The sequence below is a fragment of the Bos indicus genome, chromosome 18 (assembly GCF_029378745.1).
Source record: "Bos indicus isolate NIAB-ARS_2022 breed Sahiwal x Tharparkar chromosome 18, NIAB-ARS_B.indTharparkar_mat_pri_1.0, whole genome shotgun sequence".
Taxonomy (NCBI): Eukaryota; Metazoa; Chordata; class Mammalia; order Artiodactyla; family Bovidae; genus Bos; species Bos indicus.
In genome coordinates, this window is record NC_091777.1 from 5,706,210 (window position 1) to 5,730,376 (window position 24,167).

General features: G+C 48.0%; 1 protein-coding gene across 1 annotated transcript in view; it reads left to right on the forward strand.

The window, feature by feature from the left end:
• Positions 1 to 24,167, forward strand: part of VAT1L (vesicle amine transport 1 like) — a 166,410-nt gene that overhangs the window by 58,460 nt on the left and 83,783 nt on the right. Inside the window, exon 4 of the mRNA XM_019980143.2 lies at positions 15,498 to 15,640. Coding sequence (XP_019835702.2) covers positions 15,498 to 15,640 — 143 coding nt within the window. The remainder of the gene's footprint in view (positions 1 to 15,497; positions 15,641 to 24,167) is intronic.

Consider the following 24,167-nt stretch of genomic DNA (forward strand, 5'->3'; position numbering starts at 1 on the left):
AAGCTGTCAGTTGAGAATCATTGGGCCACAGCCCACGGGTGGTAAGTGGTCGATCAAGGGTCAAAGTCCAAGTCTTAACGGATGCCTACACCTTTCCCTTCGCTCCTGGCCACCCTGTTCCTTCTGGTCCTTGACTTGATATTAGGGCACTCACACAATAGGTGTGTGTGTGTGTGTGTGTGTGTTAGTTGCTAAGTCATGTCCAACTCTTGTCACCCCATGGACTGTAGCCCAGAAGGCTCCTCTGTCCATGGCGTTTTCCAGGCAAGAATACTAGAATGGGATCTTCCCGACCCAGGGATAGAACCCCAGTCTCCTGCATTGCAGGCAGATGCTTTCCCATCTGAGCCACTAGGGAAGCCCAGTAATAGGTGTGGCCACCCAGTTTACCTAGCGCACTTCCACCTTCTGCCTGTTGAGTGAGCCAAGTTAGTAACAGCATCCCACTCAGCCCCTGCTCTCAAAGGGTATCCCGTTTTGGATGGTGCATTATATGCTCACCCTACCTAACAAGTTTTGGGTTGAAATAGACACATTTATCAAAACCACAGCTCCGAAATGTGAGTACAAACTATAATTTGGCTGGGAACCGTGAATCCGGCATCCCACTGTGCACCAGTAATCATCCAGGAAATGTATCCAGATGCACCGCGTGGAAGGCAGCCAGCCTGGAAGTGGCTCTGACCACCACGATTTAGAGCCCTGTGAAGGGGACTTGGCCATCTGGCAGCCTGGACTGGCTCCCTGGCCAGGATTCCAGCCATGTGGTTCCCAGAGTCCAGTTCTCAGTCAGTGTGGGCTCTGGATTGTCCTATGGGTACCTGGGCGTCTATGGGAAAATTGTCCCAATGAAAGATACGGATCCGCAGGTGGGCTGGTTAGCAGAGTTACCATGTGCAGTTGGGCAGGCTGTACACGGCACAGAAACACTCAACCCCTGGGGCAACAGAGAGGAATGCTGTTTTATATTCTTTTATGAGATGGTCAGTCCGATGCAACTCCAGGCGGAGACAGAGGAAGGCTCAGGAAAATGAAGGTTATGATACTCTCTAGTCCTAGAGACAGGAGCACACCACACGCACAAGGAAAAGGAAAGACCTCGGGGTGCTCAGGAGGCAGAAGGACGGAGCGAGGCAGACACTGGCTATGACTTTTACTGGGGTTTCTGTGGGAAAGGCCAGGCTGGGCTGGGTGGATAGTCAAGGACTGGCTATTCTGAAGCATTTCAGCAGGGATTGGGCTATAGGGCCGGTCACTAATCAACCCTCGATATTCTTCAGAAGGACTGATGCTGAAGCTGAAGCTCCCAGTATTTTGGCCACCTGATGCAGAGTGGACTCAATGGAAAAGACCCTGATGCTGGGAAAGATTGAGGGCAGGAGAAGGGGGCAACAGAGGATGAGATGGTTGGATGGCATCATCAACTCAGTGGACATGAGTTTGAGGAAACTCTAGGAGATAGTGAAGGACAGGGAAGGCTGGCGTGCTGCGGTTCATGGGGTCCCAAATAGTGGGACACAACCTAGCTATTGAACAACAACAATTACAGGCCTCCTATCTGGCTGAGAGACAGATAAGGCAGAAGAGAGTTGCCTCGGGGTGTATGAACCAGCTACACAACTGAGGAAGAGAGGGTCCCTGGATTGGTTAGTTTGCATATCAAAGAGTGCCCTTGGCTCCCTGGGGAGCCCTTTGTTATTGAATTGGAGAGCCCAGGAGGGGCCTGCCTCTCCCCAGCCAGTGAGGTTCTTAACATGTCAAAGCATCACATAATATACAGAAAACTTTAAACATCTACAATACAAATGCCCACACTTCGGTTGCCAAGGCTCACAGCTGTGCCTGCCTGGAGGTAGAGAAGGGGAGAGTGGTGGCCCTAAACTAAACCCTTCCAACTCAGCTCCCTGCCTTGCAGTCCACGTGGGGCTTAACCGGAGGCGGAAGATAACAGCACGCACGTGAGGATTGCACAAGGGCACTAATCGTGTGCTGGGCTTCCGCTCGCTGCCTGGCGCTGGGCTGAGTACTCATCTGTCAGCGTGTGAGCCTCAGCCCAACACTGGAGTCGATAGTCCTTTCTCTGTTTTATAGATGAGACCATGGAGGCGCCAAGAAATGAAATATCCTTCCACAGTCACACAGCCCATCCGTAGCGTGAGTACATACATTTCCAGCCCATTTCCCGTCATTGATGGAAAGTCAAAACTGCCCAAGGCATGTGGGGCAGATCAGCATCTAAGCAAGGGAGAAAGTAAGGAAGCCTTCTGGGCAGCAGCTAGGACCATCCTTCCAAGCCTCCTCTTCTAGAAAGGGCACACGTGTACAGTCCCAGCCCTCAGTCTCCCTCTGACATCGTGGGTCCTCTGTGACCACCTTGCCCTTTGCCACCAAACTTCCATCTCTTCTGCTACTTTATCCATTCGACATGAAGCTACTGAGACCTATGCAGTGCGACTCACTGCTGTGGATAAAGGTAAATAAGACATGGTCCTCCCCTATAGGAGCTGATAGGCTAGTGGGAGACACAAGAGAAAGAGATTTTTCAAAAGAAAGAGACAGGAACAGGAGGGAGGAGGAGGGAAGGAGAATCACAGCACAGAGTGGAAGATGGTTGAAGAGTGATGTGTATGAGTTTTAGGGCAAAGCAAGAGATATTTGATGCTTTCGAACTGTGGTGTTGAAGACTCTTGTGAGCCCCTTGTACAGCAAGGAGATAAACCAGTCAATCCTAAAGGAAATCAACCCTGAATATTCATCGGAAGGACTGATGCTAAAGCTGAAGCTCCAGAACTCTGGCCACCTGATGCAAAGAGCTGACTCATTGGAAAATACCCAGATGCTGGGAAAGATTGAAGGCAGAAAGAGAAGGGGGCAACAGAGGATGAGATGGTTGGATGGCATCACTGACTCAGTGGACATGAATTTGAGCAAACTCCAGGAGATAGTGAAGGACAGGGAAGCCTGGCATGCTGCAGTCCATGGGGTCACAAAGAGCGGACACAACTGAGCAATGAAGAGATATTAACTCCACTAGGGATCTCCAGGATGGTTTCCTGGAAGAGGTGGCTTTGGAAGCCTGGTTATTGAGCACCTGTTCTGAGTCTTCTGTGGTGAATCACATCACACATGTTGCCTCCTTTGACCCACAGTTGACCTCATTGAGTAAATGTTATTATCCCTGAATTAGAGAAGAAGAATCTAGGGGTCAACCAGCTTACCAGCAGCTCCAGGACAGAAGTGAGTCTGGGGTCCAAGAGCTCTAGCTTGCTCTGCAGCCATGGATGGGTCTTGTTTCTATGCAGTTGTTTTGGTGTCAGAACAAAGGACTTGGGCTTTAGTGACAGGAAGCTTGGGTTTAGATCCCATCACTTCCTGCCTCTAGTATTAGCCTCTCTGAGCCTCGGTTTCCAGCAACTAGCAGGATAACCTTGATCCTTCTGAGTCTGTCTTCATGCCAGGAGTATTTTGCTGGGAGGGTGAAATGAGGTGTGTGTGGAAGGTCCTGGCACAGTGCTTGGCAAAGAGCACCCGGCCAGTGAGAGATGCTTCCCCTTCCTTCTCTCCTCGTAGCCCCCAGACCCACTACTGTCCTGCAGCACAGGGCAGAGGTTAAGGCTGTGGACGCTGGAGCCAGGCGACGTGGGTTCAAATCTAGTCTCTGTTGTTACTGTGTGCCTTTGGGCGGTTACATCACTTCTCTGCGCCTCAGTTCTTTCTTCTGGAAGATGAGGATGAAGTGGTACCCTCCTCATCAAGGACGGGATGCGGATGGAATGAGCTGGTATTTGTGGAGCGCAGAGAACCCTGCCCGGTACACAGGAAGCTCTGCGCAGATGACACTGGGTAAATAAATCTAGACTCTTCACCACCTTGCCCCACTGCTTCTCACCTGAGAGCCTGTTCTGTGAGCTCAGTGCAGCCTGAGTGGAGGAAAAATGTAAATATTCACCTTGCCATCAATGGATGGGCAGAGCTGTGGGTGGCCGGGAAATGTCTCTTACTTCCAATCAGTGAAATTGACCTGGGTGTTCAGCAGCCTCATCGAGGCCCCAGGAGCAGGGAGGCTGAACATCTCCAGGCCTGCAGAGCCTCAGACCATGCTGATAGAGGGGTGACAGTTTTCTCTTCTGCCTCTCTGACTTATAGAAGACTGTTAGTCATATCCTCACCTACAGGATCTCACACGCTAAACCCATGGGCTCCGACGTCAACCTCGACTCAGAAGGGAGGAACTGGATTGTAGTCAAGGCTGTGCTGTGCTCAGTCATCAGTCGTATCTGATTCTTTGTGTCCCCATGGACGGTAGCCCACTAGGCTCCTCTGTCCACAGGATTCTCCAGGCAAGGATACTGGAGTGGGTTGCCATTTCCTCCTCTGGGGGATCTTCCCAACCCAGGAATCGAACCTGTGTCTCCTGTGTCTCCTGCATTGCAGGTGGATTCTTTACACCCTGCGCCATCGGGGAGGTGCATAGTCAAGGCTGTAACTGACCAAATTAGAAGAAGGAGACTTTATAGAGCACTGGATCTCAGCAGACTCTGCACATTAGAATCACCCTCTGGAACTTATAAAATACAGACAAATAACTAGGCGCCATCCTGGCTTGAAATAAAACATGTGCTATTAAGGTATTCAGAGCATCCCAGGGGCCTTAGCCTCTGCATCATGCCAAGTGGAATGGCGCCCTGAAGGATGAGTGGCATCAGGGTCTCCTGGGAGGCTTGTTAAACCTCTGATGCCAGGTTCCACCCCCTGGGGATTCTGATGCTGCAGGTCTGGGGTGGGGGCTTGAGAACCTGCATTTCTAACAAGTCTCCAGATGAAGTGATGTGTCACTAGCAGCTCACAAGGAGAAGCACTGAGCTGTATGATAGATAAAATCAATCATCGATCAAAGGTATCATCCACCAGGTCTTCCCAGACAAATGTGTCTACTGCTTTTTTGGATTAAAAAAAAAATCCATATTTAGACCTTCAGTTCAGTTCAGTCGCTCAGTCATGTCCGACTCTTGGTGACCCCACGGACTGCAGCATGCCAGGCCTCCCTGTCCATCACCAACTCCCGGAAGTGGATCAAACTCACATCCATCAAGTCGGTGATGCCATTCAACCATCTCATCCTCTGTTGTCTCTCCAGTGCCATGAGACCTTGAGCAATTGAAAAAGGCCTGTCTCCACTGATCTTCACTTTTTTCCTCCTTCTCTCTCTTCTCCCTCAGCCACTGCCCCCTGGAACTTCTCGCTGTAGAGACATCTGCTCAGCACATACATGTTACAGGGAGTGTCATGTGTAGTTCAAGAGTTTGGCAGCGACGAACAAGATAAAGAGGAGCTGATTCTGAAAACGTTCTAGGGGAAGGCATAGAACGTTCTTTCCTGCCTTTGATGGCGGGTCACATGGATCAGCCCACGCAGTGGGATGTGAATTTGCTCTTCTTACAACAATTGAGTCAAGTGAATTGTTGAGCAGGCAAATGACAGCCCTGATCTGGGGGAAAAGAAGAGTTTCTCAACCCGTGTCTGAATCCCAGTGTGGGAGTCAGTACTGTCATATGAAAAGCATAAGGAGGGCTCAGGTCTCCAATGTACTAAATTTTGTGATAACAGTCATTTATCTCTCCTGGTCCAAGTGCCTTTCTGCCTTGACGAAGATGAAAAAGTAAACTGGCGGTTCTTGGGAACAGAACAATCCACCCTCACTGTTTCCTCCAGGCGTCTCCTCTATATACCCCCAAGCTCATTCTTTTCCATTCTTTGACCACAAGAATGATTGGTGGTTTCCAGGAGCTGTTTAAAATCAAAAACAACTTGTGGAAGAGATAACCCTAACTCTCTTCTATAAGTGATCTTGGAAATGTCAAGTTAGCAGTAGAAAATTCCATTTTTCACTAAATGTAGGATACTGTGTAAAGTCTCATTCTCTTTGGGAGGCTTTTCAAATAGATTTTTTTTATAGACCAGCTAAGAACCAGTCCGTGTGACCCAGAAATCACGGCACTTGAGAGACCACAGGGATCAAGTTCAAGTTCCCGTTTGTCTAGTCTCTCCCTCCACATGTCCACATGCGCTGGACTGCATGCCCCCTATTTGCCACACGTTTCCAAGAGTGAAGTGTGCCAACGTGGTCTTATCCCAGGGGTTCAGTGGTTGGAATTGGCATTCTCACTCCATTGGTTTAAGTGTATGACTGTACCTTTAATAGTATCTTTATTTTATTCATATCTGTTGCCTCTAGAGGAATGCAAGCCCCAAAGTGAAAAGGACCATTTATAACTTGTTCACCTTTATGTTTCCAGGAACTCCCATAGGGCTAGGGTTAGGGTCTAACCTATTAGAGGCAGTCATGAAATAGCCCTCTAATGATGGAATGAGCAACAAAGAAGTGACAGAGAGGCTGAGGTTCAAAAGATGACGGGGAATCAGCCAAGAGAAAAGACAGGGGAGAGGGCTACTGGCAGGGGGCCTGCATGTGAAAGGTCCTGTGGTCAGAGGGTGTGGTGCTCAGGAAAGACTTGGCGTTTTCCCCATATGCTCAGTCTGTCCAAAGCTAGAGTTGTGGTGTACGATGAGGAGGTAGAGAACCTCTGCATCAGAGAGGCCCTTTGAAGCCATCTTTCCATTGTCTCCTCCTTACTTGAGAATCTGATGCTGCATCCTGCATCTCAGTGCCCTGATAGGAGCGCCTATTCCATAATCAAAGATTTTTTCTTTTTTTTTTAATCAGAGGATAATTACTTTACAATATTGTCATGGTTTTTGGCATACATCAACATGAATCGGCCCTAGGGCTACATATGTCCCATCCCTCTTGAACCACACCCCCCGCCCATCCCAGCCCTCTCGGTTGTCCCAGAGCACCAGCTTTGGGTTCCCTGCATCATACAGCAAACTCATGCTGGCTATCTATTTCACACATGGTAATGCATCTGTTTCAATCCTTTTCTCTCAAATCATCCCACCCTCTCCTTCCCCTACTGTGTCCAAAAGTCTGTTAATATTTTTTAGATTTTTTAAAATTGAACTTTTAGTTTTGTACTGGAGTGTGACCAGTTAGCAGTGTTGTGATAGCTTCAGGTGGACAGCATAGGGACTCAGCCATGTTTCCATTCTCCGCCTAAACCCTCCCATCCGGGCTGCCACATAACATTGAGCAGAGTCCCCTGTGGTATACAGTAGGTCCTTGTTGGTGATCCATTTTAAATACAGCAGTGTGTACATGTCCATCCCAAACTCCCTAACTATGTCTTCCCTCATTCCCCGTCCTCCCCAGCAACCGTAAGTTCCTCTCTAAGTCTGTGAGTCTGCTTCTGTCCTGTAAACAAGTTCATTTGTAGCATGCCTTTTTAGATTCTACACATAAGGGAGAGCATCCATTCTAAATTCAGGTTGAGTGGGTAACCAGAATTTCAGCCAGGCTTGGTCCTAATTCCAGGACAGCTGTGTTAAAAATTGTCGTTTAACAAGCTGAATATGTCTCTGGCATGTACTAAGCCTGTTACACAGATGTGCCTGCTCCTCTGACCTTCCCAGGTGGCACAGTGGTAAGGAACCTGCCTGCCAAGCAGGAGGTGGAGGTTTGAACCATGGGTTGGGAAGATCCCCTGGAGAAGGAAATGGCAACCCACTCCAGCATTCTCTCCTGGAGAATCCCATGGACAGAGGAGCCTGGAGGGCTACAGTCCACGGGGTTACAAAGAGTTGGACACAACTGAGCAACTAAAACAGCGACCTCCTCCTCAAATTGTTCATCTACTGTGCCCAAACTTTCTGGAATAAGATCTTGCTTTGAACTGCCAGTCTGTTGATAAGAGTCAAATTGCAGGACCCACCCCTCCCCGCCCCCCCACAAACAACTTCCTCACAATTATTGGCCCTGGATTTCCCACTGACTGTGCTCTGCTTGAGGAGACCTCAACAGCCCTGGGATTAGGACCGAGCTGGTTGAAATCTGTTCACCTATTAACCTGAGACAGAGCTATCCAGAGTAGATCAATTAAGCCTTCCAGACTGATGTCAAGGACCCATGGCTTTCTCTAAGATTTCCATGTCAGCAACTTGAATGCTTAGCAGGATGGACAAAAAGACAGTCAGGGACAGTCAAGGAGTCAGGGACAGCTGAGTCTGACCCCAGCCTTATCACGTACAGGCGCCAGAACCCTGGACAGGTTCTTTTCCTCTCTGAATCCCCATTTTCAGGTATAAAAGAGAAACGAAGTGTCCTACAAGTGATTTAAGGATTTAAGGCAGCTCTTTAGCCCAGTACCTGGCACAAGGTGTGAGGCAGGAACCACGCCGCTGTCACCTCTGAGGGAAGGGAGGCAGAGGCTTGCTGCGAGCTCTTACATCCTACAAGGGAAGGGGAATCAATCAGAAACAAGTACATGCAAATCTCCATTTACTGCTGTTGCTGGGAGACTAGATTGTCTTGTTCATTTTATGTTCTGGGTCTGCAGGTAAATTGCAAAATCCTTTTTATTGAAAATTCACTCCGTCTTCCGCAAATGTTTATTGAGTCCATGCTGTTTGCCAGGCACATGGGAGAAACCGAGGATAAATTAGATGCTGATCTTGCATTCACCTTGGGAGTTGGAGAAGGGAGGGTACAGATTGTCTATAAATGTGAGGGAGAGCACTTTTCTGCTTAAGTACAGAATGGTGGGTATTATTTATTTTAGAAAATCACTGAGGATCTTGCAAGGGCCTCTCATTGCCTGAGTGAATTAATTAAGAGTTAAAAGAGGGGGTGGGAATGCTGCAAATAGAGGTGCACTGAACTTGTGTTTACTACCCATCATTATTTATATAATAATAGACACTATAATCTCAGACGGTAAAGCGTCTGCCTACAATGCGGGAGACCTGGCTTCGATCCATGGGTCAGGAAGATCCTTGGAGAAGGCAATGGCACCCCACTCCAGCACTCTTGCCTGGAAAACCCCATGGGTGGAAGAGCCTGGTAGGCTGCAGTCCGTGCAAAGAGTCGGACACGACTGAGCGAATATTACATATACTACTTGTATCTGTGCTAATTATATGTGCATTTATATTGTATATATGCATGCATATGTGCTCAGCCGTGTCTGACTCTTTGCAACCCCAGGGACTGTAGCCCACCAGGCTCCTCTGTCCATGGGATTCTCCAGGCAAGAATACTGGAGCGGATTGCCATGCCCTCCTCCAGGGGATCTTCCCGACCCAGGGATCAAACTCAAATCTCTCCTGTCTCCTGCATTGTCAGGCAGGTTCTTTACCACTAGCGACATCTGGGAAGCCCATTCATATATACATATAATTCTAGCTATATATTGTATAACATAATTATATATACACAGTTGTCCCTTGGCATCCACAGGACCACACCCCTCCCCCAACAGAAACCCAAATCCAAGGATGCTCAAGTCTTTTATATAAAATTGGATAGTGTTTGCATATAACCCATGCACATCCTCCATGTACTTTAAATCATCTCAAGATTACTTATAAGCCCTAATACAAGATAAATTCGATGTAAATAGTTGCCAGCATGTGATAAATTCAAGTTTTATTTTCTGGAACCTTCTGGAATTAATTTTTCCAGAATATTTTCAAATCACCAATTGTTGCCTCCACAGATGCAGAATCAGTATCCATGAGGGCTGACTGTAACTATATTATATAATATGTTTATGTATTATATATTACATTTAGTGCTCACATATATTACATAATAATATAAATATGTAGGTAACCCAGTTACTTCTGTCACTTCATTTTATTACCACATGTATCTTTCTCTTTAAAATGAAAATGGTAAATTTCTGCTTGGGCCAGAGACTAGTAATGCTGAATGTTAAATCTGTGCTTTATTCCTGCTCTGCAAAGCTGAAAAACAAAGAAATCTGCAAAGTGACAAGGGGCTTCCCCATTACGTCAAACCCCTGTTATCTCCTGTGCATCAGTTCAACACACTTTACCAAACACCTGCTTCGTGCCAGGCTCTGCCCTGGGCACTGGGGTGTGGAGCCCACAAGGCACCGTCTCTGGCGCACGGACGGGTCAGCGAGCAGCCGCAGAAGGCGGCGGTGGCTGCTGTCCTGGAGGACGTTCGGTGGTGGCCCTGGAAGAGGGGAGAGGGTCTGCCTGGGATGCTGGAAAACTGGCGGCCTCAGAGCAAGCACTGTGAGCTGCAGAAGGGAGTGGAAAGCCAGGTCGTGACAGGAGAGGGGACGCATTCGGGGAAAGCGGCACTGTTGCAAGCAGCATGTGGGGCTGTGGAGTAGTAGTAGACTGTGGATCTGCTCCCACTGCCCATATAACCATAATAATATGGAGAAAAATGGCAATAGGAGTCCTAGTGGTAATGAGTGCAAATGCTTATTGAGTGTTCCGGTGCTAAGCCTGTGGATGCATTATGTCATACAGCCCCGCAGCAGTCTTAGAATTTATATAGTGCCATATGATGCGTATACTGTAAAATGCAGAGGCGCGGACGCTTACTCAGGGTCGCTCAGCCGGCGCGCACAGCACGTCAAGTTCTGCCGCATCATACCCTGGTGGCCTTGGCCCAGGCCCCCGACCTCCGTGAACCTCAGCTCCTTCCTCAGTAAAAGAAGGTTGAAGGCTTATTCTGCGAACGCCTTGGGATGAGGGTCAGGGCCACCGTCAGTGATGGCGCAAGTGTGTGTAGCTAGGGAGTGGGTATTGGCCAGGCGGAGGCCGTCTCTTAGCGAGGTGACTGGGTCAGATCCCGGGGGGCTGGCCTTGTGCGGTCACGTACAGGGTGTGCATTTTATCCGGAAGGCGGGACAGGCGTTGGGAAGCCTTGCAGCACATGAGGAAATGTTCAGTGGTGTGTTTAAGAAAAATCATCCTTCACGGTATGAAGTCCACGTGGAAACAGCCAGGCTGGTGAGAAGGGTGTTGTCATAGTCCAGGGGAGGAAGTGGCAGTCACAAGAGATGGTGAGGGGAAGCAATCTGTGCCATTTGGAAGAGGAGTTCAGTACAACTCCTAGATTTCTCTCTTTAGCAATGCGTGAATGGTGCAGCTCCATCCACTGAGGCAGGAAATGCAGCGGGAGGAGTGTGTGGGGTTGAATCATGTCCCCCTGCCCTCGTCCAGTTCATAAATTAAAATCCTAAACCCCAGCACCTCAAAATGTGCCCTTGTTTGGAGGCAGGATCTTCACAGAGGTCATCGAGTTACAATGAGGTCATGAGGGTAAGCCTTAAACCACAAGGCTGCTGTCCTTACAAGAAGGGGGTTTGTGGACACAGATAGGCACAGGGAGAGAAGACCAGTGTGAGGAGACCCAGGGAGAAGACCACCGGGGAGGGAGGCCTGGGTCTGCTCCCTCCCTCATGGTCATTAGAAGGAGCCAGCTCTGCTGACACTCAGTTCTGCTGACACTCTGAGTTCAGACCTCCAGCCTCAGAACCGTGAAACAGCAAAGTCCTGTTGGTTAAGCCGCCCAGCCTGTGGCATTTCGTGATGGCAACCCTCGCAAGCTCATACAAGGAGTAACTCTTTTGGAGAGAGCCACGAGTTATGTTTTGGATCGCTTGAGTCTGACGTGTGGTTTCCGGAGAGCCGGGTGAAGATGGCTGGTAAGATGTAGTTCAGTACACAGCCGTGGACCTCGGTGTGCCTAGAGAGATGAAGGCGTATCAGGAGTCTGCCGCTCCAGCCTCTATTACAGTGTGACGAGGCAGCATGTAGTAGGAATCTGAAAAGGAGTTGAGGGATAAATGTCAGGTTTGCTTAAGGCTTCCCTGGTGGCTCAGATGGTAAAGAATCTGCCTGCAATGCAGGAGACCCAGGTTTGATCCCTGGGTTGGGAAGATCCCCTGGAGAAGGGAATGGCTACCCACCCCAGTATTCTGGCCTGGAGAATTCCATGGACAGAGGAGCCTGGCGGGCTACAGTCCATGGGGCCGCAAAGAGTCGGACACTTTCACTCACTTGCTTAAGGACAGAAGGCAGGAGGGACTACACAGCTATGAGCACCAGCTCTAAGCTCTCACCCCAGCAGTACTAACAGTACCTGTCGAATTTTCAAGGATCGTCACATTGGTTGCTGACATTTACACTCTGGTGGGCTATAGCCCACAGGGTCACACAGAGTCAGATGAGACTGAAGCAACTCAGGACACATGCATAGGAAAGATAATCCCTTTTTTGTTCTGTAAAATCAGGAGATAAAGAAATGAACCAGACTTCCATGGTAGTTCAGTAATTAAGAATCCTCCTGCCAAGAAAAGAGAATCTGCCTGCCAATGCAGGGGACATGGCTTTGGTCCCTTGTTGGGGGCAACTAAGGGGAAACTAAGTGGCCCCGGGGCTACTGAGCCCATGTGCCACGGCTAGTGAGCCCGCACTCTAGAGCCCACGTGTGCAAGCACTGAGTGCCGCACGCCCGGGAGCCCATGCTCTGCACCCAGAGAGGCTGCCTCAACGAGAAGCCCCCACACTGCAGCTGGAGAGGAGCCCCCGCTTGCCAGAACTAGAGAAAGCCCGAACGCAGCCGAAACTAAATAAATAAAATGTTCTTAAGAAGAAATTAACCAAAATACCAAAGCTATTCTTAGAGCAGAGAAGTACAGCCCGTCTAGAGTCTCAGGTTCATGGCCATGTTCTGAAATGGTGACCTCCAAGCGAGCATGTCAGTAATGTGTCTATTTTAGACAGCAATGTAAAAGTCCACTTAGTGCAAAATGTCAAAATAAGTAGACAGCGTGGCATAATAGAAAATGGCAGTAGCTGGAAGTCAAGAGACTTTGCTTTGCATCTCAGGTCTGCCTCAGAAGAACTGGGTCACCTTAACCTTTCCGAGTCCCCTGTCCCTGCTCTATAAACAATGAGGGGGAGGGGGTAACTGGATGAGCTTATAAATCTGACATTTTCTGATGCTCTCAATGTTTCCTTTCATTGCAAATGTTGGGAAGAATCGTATTTCCACAAATTGACCTGCCAGCCTGATTTGAGTCCACCAACATGAAAATGTAAATAAAGTGAGAGGCAGTAATTCATATCACAGATGGCCTTTGGTGGAATGATTTCCCTCCTTAATAATTTCTGCCTCATGAAGATGGTTGATGGAACACTGGAAAAAGATAGTATTTGGTTTTAGGATGCATCCTAATTAGCAAATTGGGTTTTACTGGAAGGTTTGTGAATGCATGCGATCACAGTATTTTGTCCACTGACTCAAACTTCTGACCACACTGAAAAAGGACATGGGAAGATTACCCATTCCTAACTACTTCTGTGATCTCTCTTGAAACATTTGGTATTTAAATGTACTGGCTTTTTCTTCATATGGTTGGACATCTCAGCTCTAGCTGTAATAAGCCACTATGGGGTACGGATGATTAACAGTGACTGAGTCCCATGTTTTGTGCCAGGCGCTGACCTGTGTCACATGTTACCTCATTCCCCACCCTGGAGCAGAGGCTATCAGACACACCACACCTTCTCTGCACTCAGTGTGGTACAATTTGCTCACTTAGGGCTCCTAACTGGCTGTGGAAGCACGTTTGGTCTCTAAGGACAAGCCAGATATGCCTAAGGGTTACTGCTGCAGAAGCAACCCTGAACCCGTATCAGATGGAAATTTGGTGGATAAATACTCCAGCTTCCTCACCACTTGGTTGGGATAATGCAAGGTGCAATCTGCATTTGCTCTTGGAGTTCCTCAGAGGGACCCAGTTCCAGTTACCATGGTGGATGCTGACTTGATAAACACACCCTTTATTGACTGCCTTCCATTTCTGTCCTGATATCCCGGTGTTTCTTGCAACCCTATTCCAGATAAAGGTGGTTGTTGTTTGTTGTTCAGTCACTCAGTCATGTCGGACTCTTTGTGACCCCATGGACTGCAGCACACCAGGCTCCCCTGTCCTTCACTGTCTTCCAGAGTTTGCTCAAAGTCATGTCCATTGAGTCAGTGATGCCATCCAACCATCTCATCCTCTGTCACCCCCTTCTCCTCCTTCCCTCAATATTTCCCAGCATCAGGGTATTTTCCAGTGAGTCAACTCTGTGCATCAAGTGGCCCAAGTATTAGAGCTTCAGTAACAGTCCTTCCAATGAATATTCAGGGTTGATTTGTTTATTGACTGCCTTCTATTTCTGTCTTAATACCCTGGTATTTCCTGTGATCCTATTCCAGATAAAGGACTTGCTCCTCAGGATCTGCTTCTGGGGAATCCAAACTAGGACATCCTCCAAGATCCCTGGGGTGTAGGTAATATCAGTGCTGATTTATAGATGGAGAACCTGAAGTCCAGATGTTTAAATGATCATTGTTATGTCTTGGTACCAGGGTTTTGCTGGCTCTCCTTCCTCTATGCCAGTGGTTCTCAACTGGGGGAGATCGTGTTTCCCAGGGGACATTTCGAAATGTCTGGAGATATTTTTTTAATTCATTTATTCTTTAACTGAAAGGTAATTGCTCTACAATATTGGTTTCTGCCATCCATACGCCCACCAACATGAATCGGCCATAGATATACATATGTCCCCTCCCTCTGAACCTCCGCCCCACCTCCCACCCCATCCCAGCCTTCTAGCTTGTTACAGAGCCCCAGTCCGAGCTCCCCGCGTCAGGCAGCAGATTCCCGTGGGCTATCTGTTTCACATGTGGTAGTGTACACATTTCCGTTTGTCCCACCTCCTTCCTCCCCACCCCTGTGTCCGTAAGTCTGTCCTCTGTGTCTGCATCTCCATTGCTGCCCCGCAAATAGGCTCCTCAGTACCTCTTTCTAGATTCCATATATGTGTATTAATATACGATATTTGCTTTTCTCTTTCTGACTTACTTTGCTTTGTATAATAGGCTCTAGGTTCATCCACCTCATTAGAACTGACTCAAACGTGCTCCTTCTTATGGCTGAGTAATGTTTCACTGTATATACGTACCACAGCTTCTTCATCCATTCATATGTTGGTAGACATTTAGGGTGCTTCCATGTCCTAGCTATTGTAAATAGTGCTACAGTGAACACTGCGGTACCTGTATCTTTTTCAGTTTGGTTTCCTCAGGGTATATGCCCAGTAGTGGGAATTACTGGGTCCTATGGTAGTTTCATTCCTAGTATTTTTAAGGAATCGCCATAGTGGCTGTGTCCATTTACATTCCCACCAACGGTGCAAGAGGGTCCCCTTTTCTCCACACCTTCTCCAGCATGTGTTTGTGGATTTTCTGACGATGGGCATTCTGACCAGTGTGAGGTGGTATCTCGCTGTAGTTTTGATTTGCATCTAATAACGAGCGATGTTGACTGGAGATACTTTTGGTTGTCACAGCTGGGGGCATGCTGCTGGTACCGTGTAGGTGGAGGCCAGGGATCCTGCTAAACATCTCACAATGCACAGTTCAGCCCCCTCCAACGAAGACCAATCCAGCCAAAAAAAAGGTCAATAGTGCCAAGGCCGAGAAATCCTGCTTTTTGCCCAGCAAGCTTAGCTGTCGGGTGGTAGCTCTTCTATGTGACTTGTCTGTTATATTTCACTTCTAGGGCCAAGCTGTGGCTCAGCTGTGCTCCACTGTCCCCAACGTGACCGTCTTTGGAACAGCTTCTACTTTCAAGCACGAAGCTATCAAGGACTCCGTGACCCACCTCTTCGACAGAAACGCAGACTATGTGCAGGAAGTGAAGAGGTAAGATGTTTGTTCTAAAGAGCACCGGGATGGTCCTTGCGCTTCTCTCTTAAAGAATTTCTCTCAGTCGTGTCTGACTCTTTGCGACCCCATGGACTGTATAGGCCCAGGTCTCCCGCATTGCAGGAGGATTCTTTACCAGCTGAGCCACCAGGGAACCCCAAGAATACTGGAGTTGAGTAGCCTATCCCTCCTCCAGGAGATCTTCCCAACCCAGGAATCAGACCAGGGTCTCCAGCATCGCAGGTGGATTCTTTACCAACTGAGCTATCAAGGAAGCCCCTTCTTAAAGAACAGGGGCATTCATTTAGAGGAGGGCTAATAATAGTCATCAGCTCAGTGGTAAAGAATCTGCCTGCCAATGCAGGAGACCCGGGTTCGATCCCTAGGTCGGGAAGATCCTCTGGAGAAGGGAACAGCAACCTACTCCAGAATTCTTGCCTAGGAAATCCCATGGATAAAGGAGCCTGGTGGGCTACAGTCTATGGGATTGCAGAGTCAGACACAACTTAGCAACTGAGCATGCACGCACTCTCTCTTTCTCAGGGTCATAATGCCATAATGATGAACATGCATATTACTAGCTCTGGGCTATTTCACATGTAATTCGCTCATCTAATCCTCTCAACAACCTTATTATTATCCCCATTTTGGAGACGATAAACCCAAGGAACTGAGACGTTAAGTAACTCACCAAGCTGAATTGTGAGAGCTGCTACAACACGACCTTAACACAGAGAAGTTTATCTCTCATGCATTCACATAACAGCCCCAGGGAATGTAGACTCCAACCTGGGTGTGACTGAGAGCCACCAAAGGACCACGGTGGTGACAAATGGGACGTGGGCTTGAAACAGTCACTGGTGCTGCAGGGAGAATGAATGGGAGACGGGAGTCTGAAGGCAGAGGCGTCAGTCTGCTGGCTGTTGCGGTCTCCACAGGGGAGACTTTGGTTTATAACCAGATCCGTATTTTACCTGTGATCCTGAAGCCGTTGATCACGGCTACGTGCACGCCAACACAGGGAATCAGATGGCACACTCAGCTGCTGCCACACTTGCAGATGATCTGTGGGTCTCCCACTGCTGATTCTGAGCTTTCAAGGCAGATTCCCAGGCTCTGCTCCACTCGCAGTCCCTGGAAGGATTCAGCCAGGTCCCAGAGCCACTGTTTATATATTTTCAGTCTCCAGCACAAAATTGTAAGCTACAAAGGATTAAGTTGTCTAGCTAACATCATAACAAAGAAACCATATTCTCCACACCCCTGATTAAGGGCTGCAAGACAGGAGATCTGATTGCTTGAAGTGATAGATTTGGACCAGATTAGGTTAAACTTGGGAAGTTTCTTGGAAAGGAAAGCCTTCTGATGGTCTGAATTCCCCGATTTGTTTTTAGATATTGAATGGGGAGATCTACATGCTATTTAAGGTTGCCCCAGTATTTCCCATGAGGTGTGAAAAGAGAGCTTAAAAGCTAGATATTAGAACTTCACCATCCATTTCTCAGATGTCCAGAGATCACAGGCATTTTGTAAAAAATTTAAGTATAGATGATTATATTTTCCAGTGTAGGTAATTACAGAATATTGAATAGAGTTCCCTGTGCTGTACAGTAAATCCTTGTTGCTTATTTATTTTATATATAGTAGTCTGAAAGACTCTCAGAATATATTTTTGCCTACTCTTATACCCCTCAGGTGGTTCTTTATTCCTTTGTTTTGGCTCGCTGGGTCTTCGATGCTGCTACTCGCAGCTTTGTCTGGCTGCAGCGAGAGGGAGTGACTCCCTCTGGTTGCGGCTCTCGGGCGTCTCGGTGTGGGGGCTTCTCTTGTTGTGGAGCACAGGCTTGGGGTGCACGGGCTTCAGGAGTTGCAGCACTCAGGCACAGTGCTTGTGGCACACGGGATCTTCTCGGAACAGGAATTGAACCCGAGTCTCCTGCTTTGGCAGGTGGATTCTTTACTGAGTAGCCACCGGGGAAGTTCCTTCCTTTCTTTAGCTTGTATCTTTCAAGCTGTGATCTGATCCCTTCTGTCCTCTTTTCTTTCATCCTCTGAAGTGATATTTTGGCAAGCATCCCTTTCTCTGTTCCTGCCCTGACCAACTTAACTTAGTAAGTCCCAAGTATCTGTGGTGGGCCAGGTACTCTGCTAGGGCAGCAGATCCAGCAGAAACTACCTTGGGAATCACTGTCTTCAAGGAACTTAGAGTCTCAGTGGGGAAGACAGGACAAAAGATATTGAAAGGTTCGTTGCTTTATAGTTTTGGTATGCACTCTGGTGGAGAAATGCAAGGTGCTAGTGAAATAAGCACAGGCACGTGGGGAAATCAGATGTGTTATCCATCAAAGGGTGAGATTTGGACTGAGAACTGAGGGATGAGCATCAGGCCAAAAGAAGAGCATTTCTGACCAAGGGGAATGGCGTGTGCTAAGGCCCAGGGTCAGGAAAGACTTGGTCAGTTCCAGAATCTGCAAGGAGACCCGTGCGGCTGGAGGATGTGGTGAGAGGATTTGGGAGGTAGTAGCAGAAGAGAAGCAGGGGATAGCAGCTCTTCTGAAGAGGTGACAGTCCATACCAGGGAGCCTCTGTGGTCCCCACACCCCAGGAGCTGCACCATCCCCTCATCCCCTCACTGCACTTGACCTGCTCCCTTTAGCCCAGAATCGATGATTTCTGCTGATGTCAGAAAAGTGGAAGATAATAGCATCTGAGAGTATCTCCTCCGGCCACCATCCTGCAAACATGACCTCCAATACTTCCTTGAGTTTTTAAGTAGAGATCCTAGGATTAGCCTAAAAATGACTTGAGAAGTCACAGGTATATTTCAACTCTCTGTCCCATGAATCCTACCCTCAGGAAATAATCCTGAAGAAGATAAAAGCCACAGGTCCATATTGCCTGTTGCAGAGCCAAGTACTCCTTCTGCCTCGCTGTAGGCGCCCAGGATGGACCGACAGCGTGAATTACAGCATCGTCTATAATAGTGAAAATTCAGAACCAGCCCCCATCAACAACAGAAGGGAAGCAGCTTGGTAGATTACACTACACCCACACACTTGAGTATTATGCAGCCCCTAAAAAAAAAATGCTAGTTATGAAGACTCTGTCAGAAAATGAAAAAAATATCCATAGTAGCATATTGAGTGAAAAAAGCAGTATGCCAAATTCCAGCTACACTGTGATCACAGCTTTGTATAAATCCTTGGCGTGTAAGGACATAAAATGAAAGAAAAAAAATCCACCCACTAAGATGCAACAGGAGTGGAATGCAGAGTGACTTTTCCTTCTTTTCTGATCCGTGGATATTGTTTGTTACACAATGTTGTGTGTAATCAACTAGAAAAAAATAATAGTGTAAAATTTCTTGGGACGGAAATTCTTTTATCAACCAGTCCGTCAGTCTGCTTCTTTTGAACATGTCTGCAGCCTAGAACCAGACATTTTAAAGGGAATGGGGGGAAATATTTATAATACAGACCTAGCCTTTATGTCACTCCCCCTTCTCTTTTCAAGAGGAGAGAGATGAGTATGCTCTTTGTTTCAGGAGATGAAACAAAGTGGAAGAGTTCGAAGCTTTGAATTGTGTGCATCTGACTGTAAGGGCTTTAAAAATAAAGAGGAGAGAAAAAAGACCAGAGGGAGCACAGAGGGGGACAGCCCCCACGTGGGAGCTTGAAGACTGGGAAGTATTTTAGTCCTTAGAGAGAGGCGGGGAGTGAGTCCTACGCCAGGTCTGCATCAGTCCTCTTGCTCTTTAGAGCATCTTAGTGAGACCATTTGATGTGTATCCAGCAAGATGGAAATTCCACATCTTACAAAGAAACTGAGGCCAAGTGGAAATTAACAAAAGCCTAGCCAGCAGGAGAGAGCGGAGAGAAAACAATAGAGAAAGGGTTCCTTACTAGAGGTGGTTTTGCTAAGTGAGGTGGGAGGCATCGCAGTGAACTTTTACTAAGCAGCCTACTGTGTGCCAGGCGCGCTGAAATCGCCTCATCCCTGTGTCATGAGTTCAGAGGTGATGGTTAAAGCCATGGCATGGATGAGTTCTCAGAGAAAAGGGGAATCTGAACGAGAAGACTTGCAGGAGAGCCAAGGACCCAGCTGGAAATGGAAGTTACGATGATAAAGGGGAATTGATCTCTTGATTGACAAAGTCGAAGGGCCGCTTACCCAGTAATGACTCAATGGCAAAGGCTACCACTCAGGAGAAATCCCCCACTGATCCGAGTGGGCGAGAAGCAAAGAGCCGTCACTTTCAGAAAAGGAGCAGGGGGTTGGGGACCAAGGACAGACAGACAGGAAAATCTTGGATCAGCAATCCCCAAATATCTTGCTGCTGAATTTGGCATAGAGACTCTCCGAGCTGGGGCTATTTCTGTTTGCTTCTTAAGTCTGCAGAGATTTATGACAGCAGGAGAAAGCAGAGTAGGAACTGCTGCCTTTAACTCTGCCCTCTCTGTGTTTGTGTAATTATGCAGGCAAGGTGCACATTCCCAGAAACTGGGGCCCTGGGGGCAGCTCAGAAATGAGGATGGTCTCTGTGCCTCTGGCGAGCTGTGTAGCTCTGCTTGTGATATTCATGATTGTTCCTTTAAAAGATGCTGCTAAGGTGCTTGTCAATAGAAGGATGAGCAAGGGAGGACCTGACCCAAGCCTCCCTGTGGAAAGAAAGTTGTTCAGTGTTAGTTGTTCAGTCATATCCGGCGTGACCCCATGGACTGCAGGCTGCCAGGCTCCTCTGTCCGTGGGATTCTCCAGGCAAGAATGCTGGAGTGGGTTGCCATTCCCTTCTCCAGGGGATCTTCCCGACCCAGGAGTCGAACCCGGGTCTCCTGCATTGCAGGCAGGTTCTTTACCGTTTGAGCCACCAGGGAAGTCCCTACTTGCAGGACCTGAGCATTTTAACTAGACCCAGTGTTCAGTCCGATCCACTAACTGCGCTTCTAGTGACTAAACAAGGGGATGGACGCTTTTCCATTCTGCAGCTCTCACCTGAAGGAACATTGCTGGCCCTTAAAGGAGCAATGTCTGCTCGCAGGTTTGACTTCTATAACCAAATTGGGTCAGTGGCGTGTTCTCACCCTCAGGGCCCCCAGGAATGACACCAGCCTGTACCCAGCTTCTCATCCACAGAATCCATCTCCTCCCTTCCCTTCCTCCCACTGCACCACTGACCTTCAAAAGGATGTGATGACAGCAATGCGTGGCGAATTTTTGGCTTATTTCAACCTCCATGCATTGCCCGACTCTCTGCTCAGCCTCCACTGGGGACTATGAGTGGCAGTGGCAGTCACCCCCGGGCTGGCCACAACCCGCCCTACAAAACGTCCTCCATCTCTGGGGCTCTCACCTGGCGTCCGGTTCAAACCAGGGCCCTCCTATTCCCCACACAGTCAACTGACTCCACTGAGCCTCAGTTTCCTCATCCATCAAATGGGTATAACTGGCCCTGAGTCTCAGGACTGACACGAGGCCTCATGAGATGAGACAGTGCTGTGCCTGGCACACAGTAGGTGCTCTTAAATGTGGGGTTTTAGGAATAGCTAGAAAGTCAGGGTGTCTAGGGTGGTGAGTCAGAGGTGAGGATGGGGAAGTGGGCAGAGCATATGGTCACGTGTTTCTGTGGGCGTGCCCTGCATTTCTGCAGAACCACAGTCCAGAGGCTGGAGCCACAGGCCGAGGCCAGGCAGCCAGTGCAAGGAACTGGGATGGGCAGAGGGGAGGTTGTGGGCCCATGAGCAGAACGTGGATGTGAGGAGCCCCGGACAGGAAGTGGGGAGCAGAGGACAGGCAGGGCCAGCGGGGATGCCCCAGAAGGTGTGAACAGCCTCGTGTCGGGGAGGCCACTCTTGCACCTGGGCGGCATCCTGCGGGCCGAGGGAAGGGTCTTAGGGAAGTGAAGTTCACGGGGAGGACTTGGTCCGGGAGGGCTGGCTAGGAGAGGCAGGGCAGGCTCTCACTTCCACGGGAGGGAGCAAAACTGACCTGTGGACGTGAGAAAGGAGGGTGCTCAGCTCCCCAGCAGGCGGCTCAGCCCGGCCTCAGCAGCGTCTGTGCACCGCCTCCTGCTGCCTCTCCAGCCCCGCTGTGCAGCAGGCTCCCTCCCTTTTTTAAATTTTTAAACATTCTAAACAGCTTCATTTCAATTAGTGTACAAACCAGAAGAAAAGAACATTTACCAAGGAAAGTTTGTAACCACTTTTTTCTATTATTACACACCATGAAAAATTCATCTTATAGTGGTTCAGACTTAGTACTTATTTATACACACATTTGTTTCATGCACATATCCTTCTGCATGTTCATATAAACTCACACACCCTTATTCGCATATTTTTAAAATATGTAAATGGAAATAAAAGTTTGATGAAATGAAATACCCTTACTACAATTTGTTATTTTTTTTTAATCCCAATCTCCTCATTTATTCCTCCCCCAACCTTTCCCCTTTGATAGCCATAGTTTGTTTTATAAGTCTGTGAGTCTGTTTCTGTTTGGTGAATAAATTCATTTGTACCGTCTTTTAAAATTCCACATATAAGTGATATCATATGATATTTGTCTTTCTCTTTCTGACTTACTTCATTTTTATGATAAGTTCTGGGTCAGTCCATGTTGCTGCAAATGGTATTATTTCATTCTTTGTCATGACTGAGCAATATTGCATTGTGTGTCTGTCTGTGTATCCTACAGCCTCTTTATCCATTCCTCTGTCAGTGGGCATTCAGGTTGCATCCATGTCTTGGCTATTGTAAATAGTGCTGCAATGAACATTGGGATGCATGTGTCTTTTTGAATTGTGTTTTTTTCCAGATAAATGCTCTGGATTGCTGGATCATATGGCAGTTCTATTTTTAGTTTTTTAAGAAACCTCCATATTGTTTTTCCACAGAGTCTGCACTAATTTACAATGCCACCAAAAGTGTAGGAGGGCTCCCTTTTTTCCACACCCTCTACGGAGTTTATTGTTTGTAGACTTTTTGATGATGACCATTCTGACCGCTCTGAGGTGATACCTCATTGTAGTTTTGATTTGCATTTTTCTAATAATTAGCAACATTGAGCACTTTTTTCACATGAAGCAATCAATTTTGTTCATTCAGTTCAGTTCAGTTCAGTCGCTCAGTCGTGTCTGACTCTTTGTGACCCCATGAATCGCAGCACGCCAGGCCTCCCTGTCCATCACCAACTCCCAGAGTTCACTGAGACTCACGTCCATCGAGTCAGTGATGCCATCCAGCCATCTCATCCTATGTCGTCCCCTTCTCCTCCTGCCCCTAATCCCTCCCAGCATCAGAGTCTTCCAATGTTCATTATGGAGAGTTAATTTTTTTTAAGATTTTAAAAAATGAATGTATTTATTTTAATTGGAGGCTAATTACTTTACAATATTGTGGTGGTTTCTGCCATACATTGACATGAATCAGCCATGGGTGCACATGTGTTCCTCATCCTGAACCCCCCTCCCACCTCCCTCCCCATCCCGTCCCTCAGGGTCATCCCAGTGCACCAGCCCTGAGCGCCCTGTCTGCATGCTGTTCCCTCTGCCTGGGACCCTGTTACCACCTCTCTTGACCCACATATCTGCTCCACCTGCCACTCTTCACTTCCCCAGGGACGTCTTCCCTGGCAACCCTGATTGGGCAGATCCTCAGTGTAGACTGTCTCATGGCACCTTTGTGGCACTGGACCCCATTCGATTCCAATTTAATTTTTATTTGTATAATGTTTGATTCATATCTGCCTAAAGTAAGCTCCAAAAAAGAGGGAGAAATCAAATCTGTTCGGGTTCACCATGACATCCCCCATGCCTAGGCAGTACCAGTGCTCAATATTCAATGAACAAATGAATGACTAATTAAACAGTAAACCAGGGGCTTCCACAGTGTGGAACTGAAATCAACAGCAGCAGCAGCAGCTGGAAACTTCTTAGAAGTGCAAATACTTGGGCCCCACCTCAGACCAAGTGAATCCTAGAGCTGGGGTTGGGGAGGGGGGTGGGGGTGGTGGTGGGGGGATCGCAATCTATGTCTTAAAGAGCCCCCAGGGAGATTCTGACACACTGAGGTTTGAGATCCACTGGCCTAATTTTCTCAGTTCAGTTCAGTCATTCAGTCGTGTCTGACTCTTTGCGACCCCATGGACTGCAGCACGCCAGGCCTCCCTGTCCATCAGCAATTCCTGGAGTTTACTCAAACTCATGTCCATTGAGTCAGTGATGACATGCAGCCATCTCATCCTCTGTTGTCCCCTTCTCCTCCCACCTTCAATCTTTCCCAGCATCAGGGTCTTTTCCAATGAGTCAGCTCTTTGCATCAGGTGGCCAAAGTATTGGAGTTTCAGCTTCAACATCAGTCCTTGCAATGAACACTCAGGACTGATCTCCTTTAGGATGGACTGGTTGGATCTCCTTGCAGTCCAAGGACTCTCAGGAGTCTTCTCCAACATCACAGTTCAAAAGCATCAGTTGCTAATTTACAGATGGAACTTGAACGGACACACCCATGAGATAAGCCCTCTATTG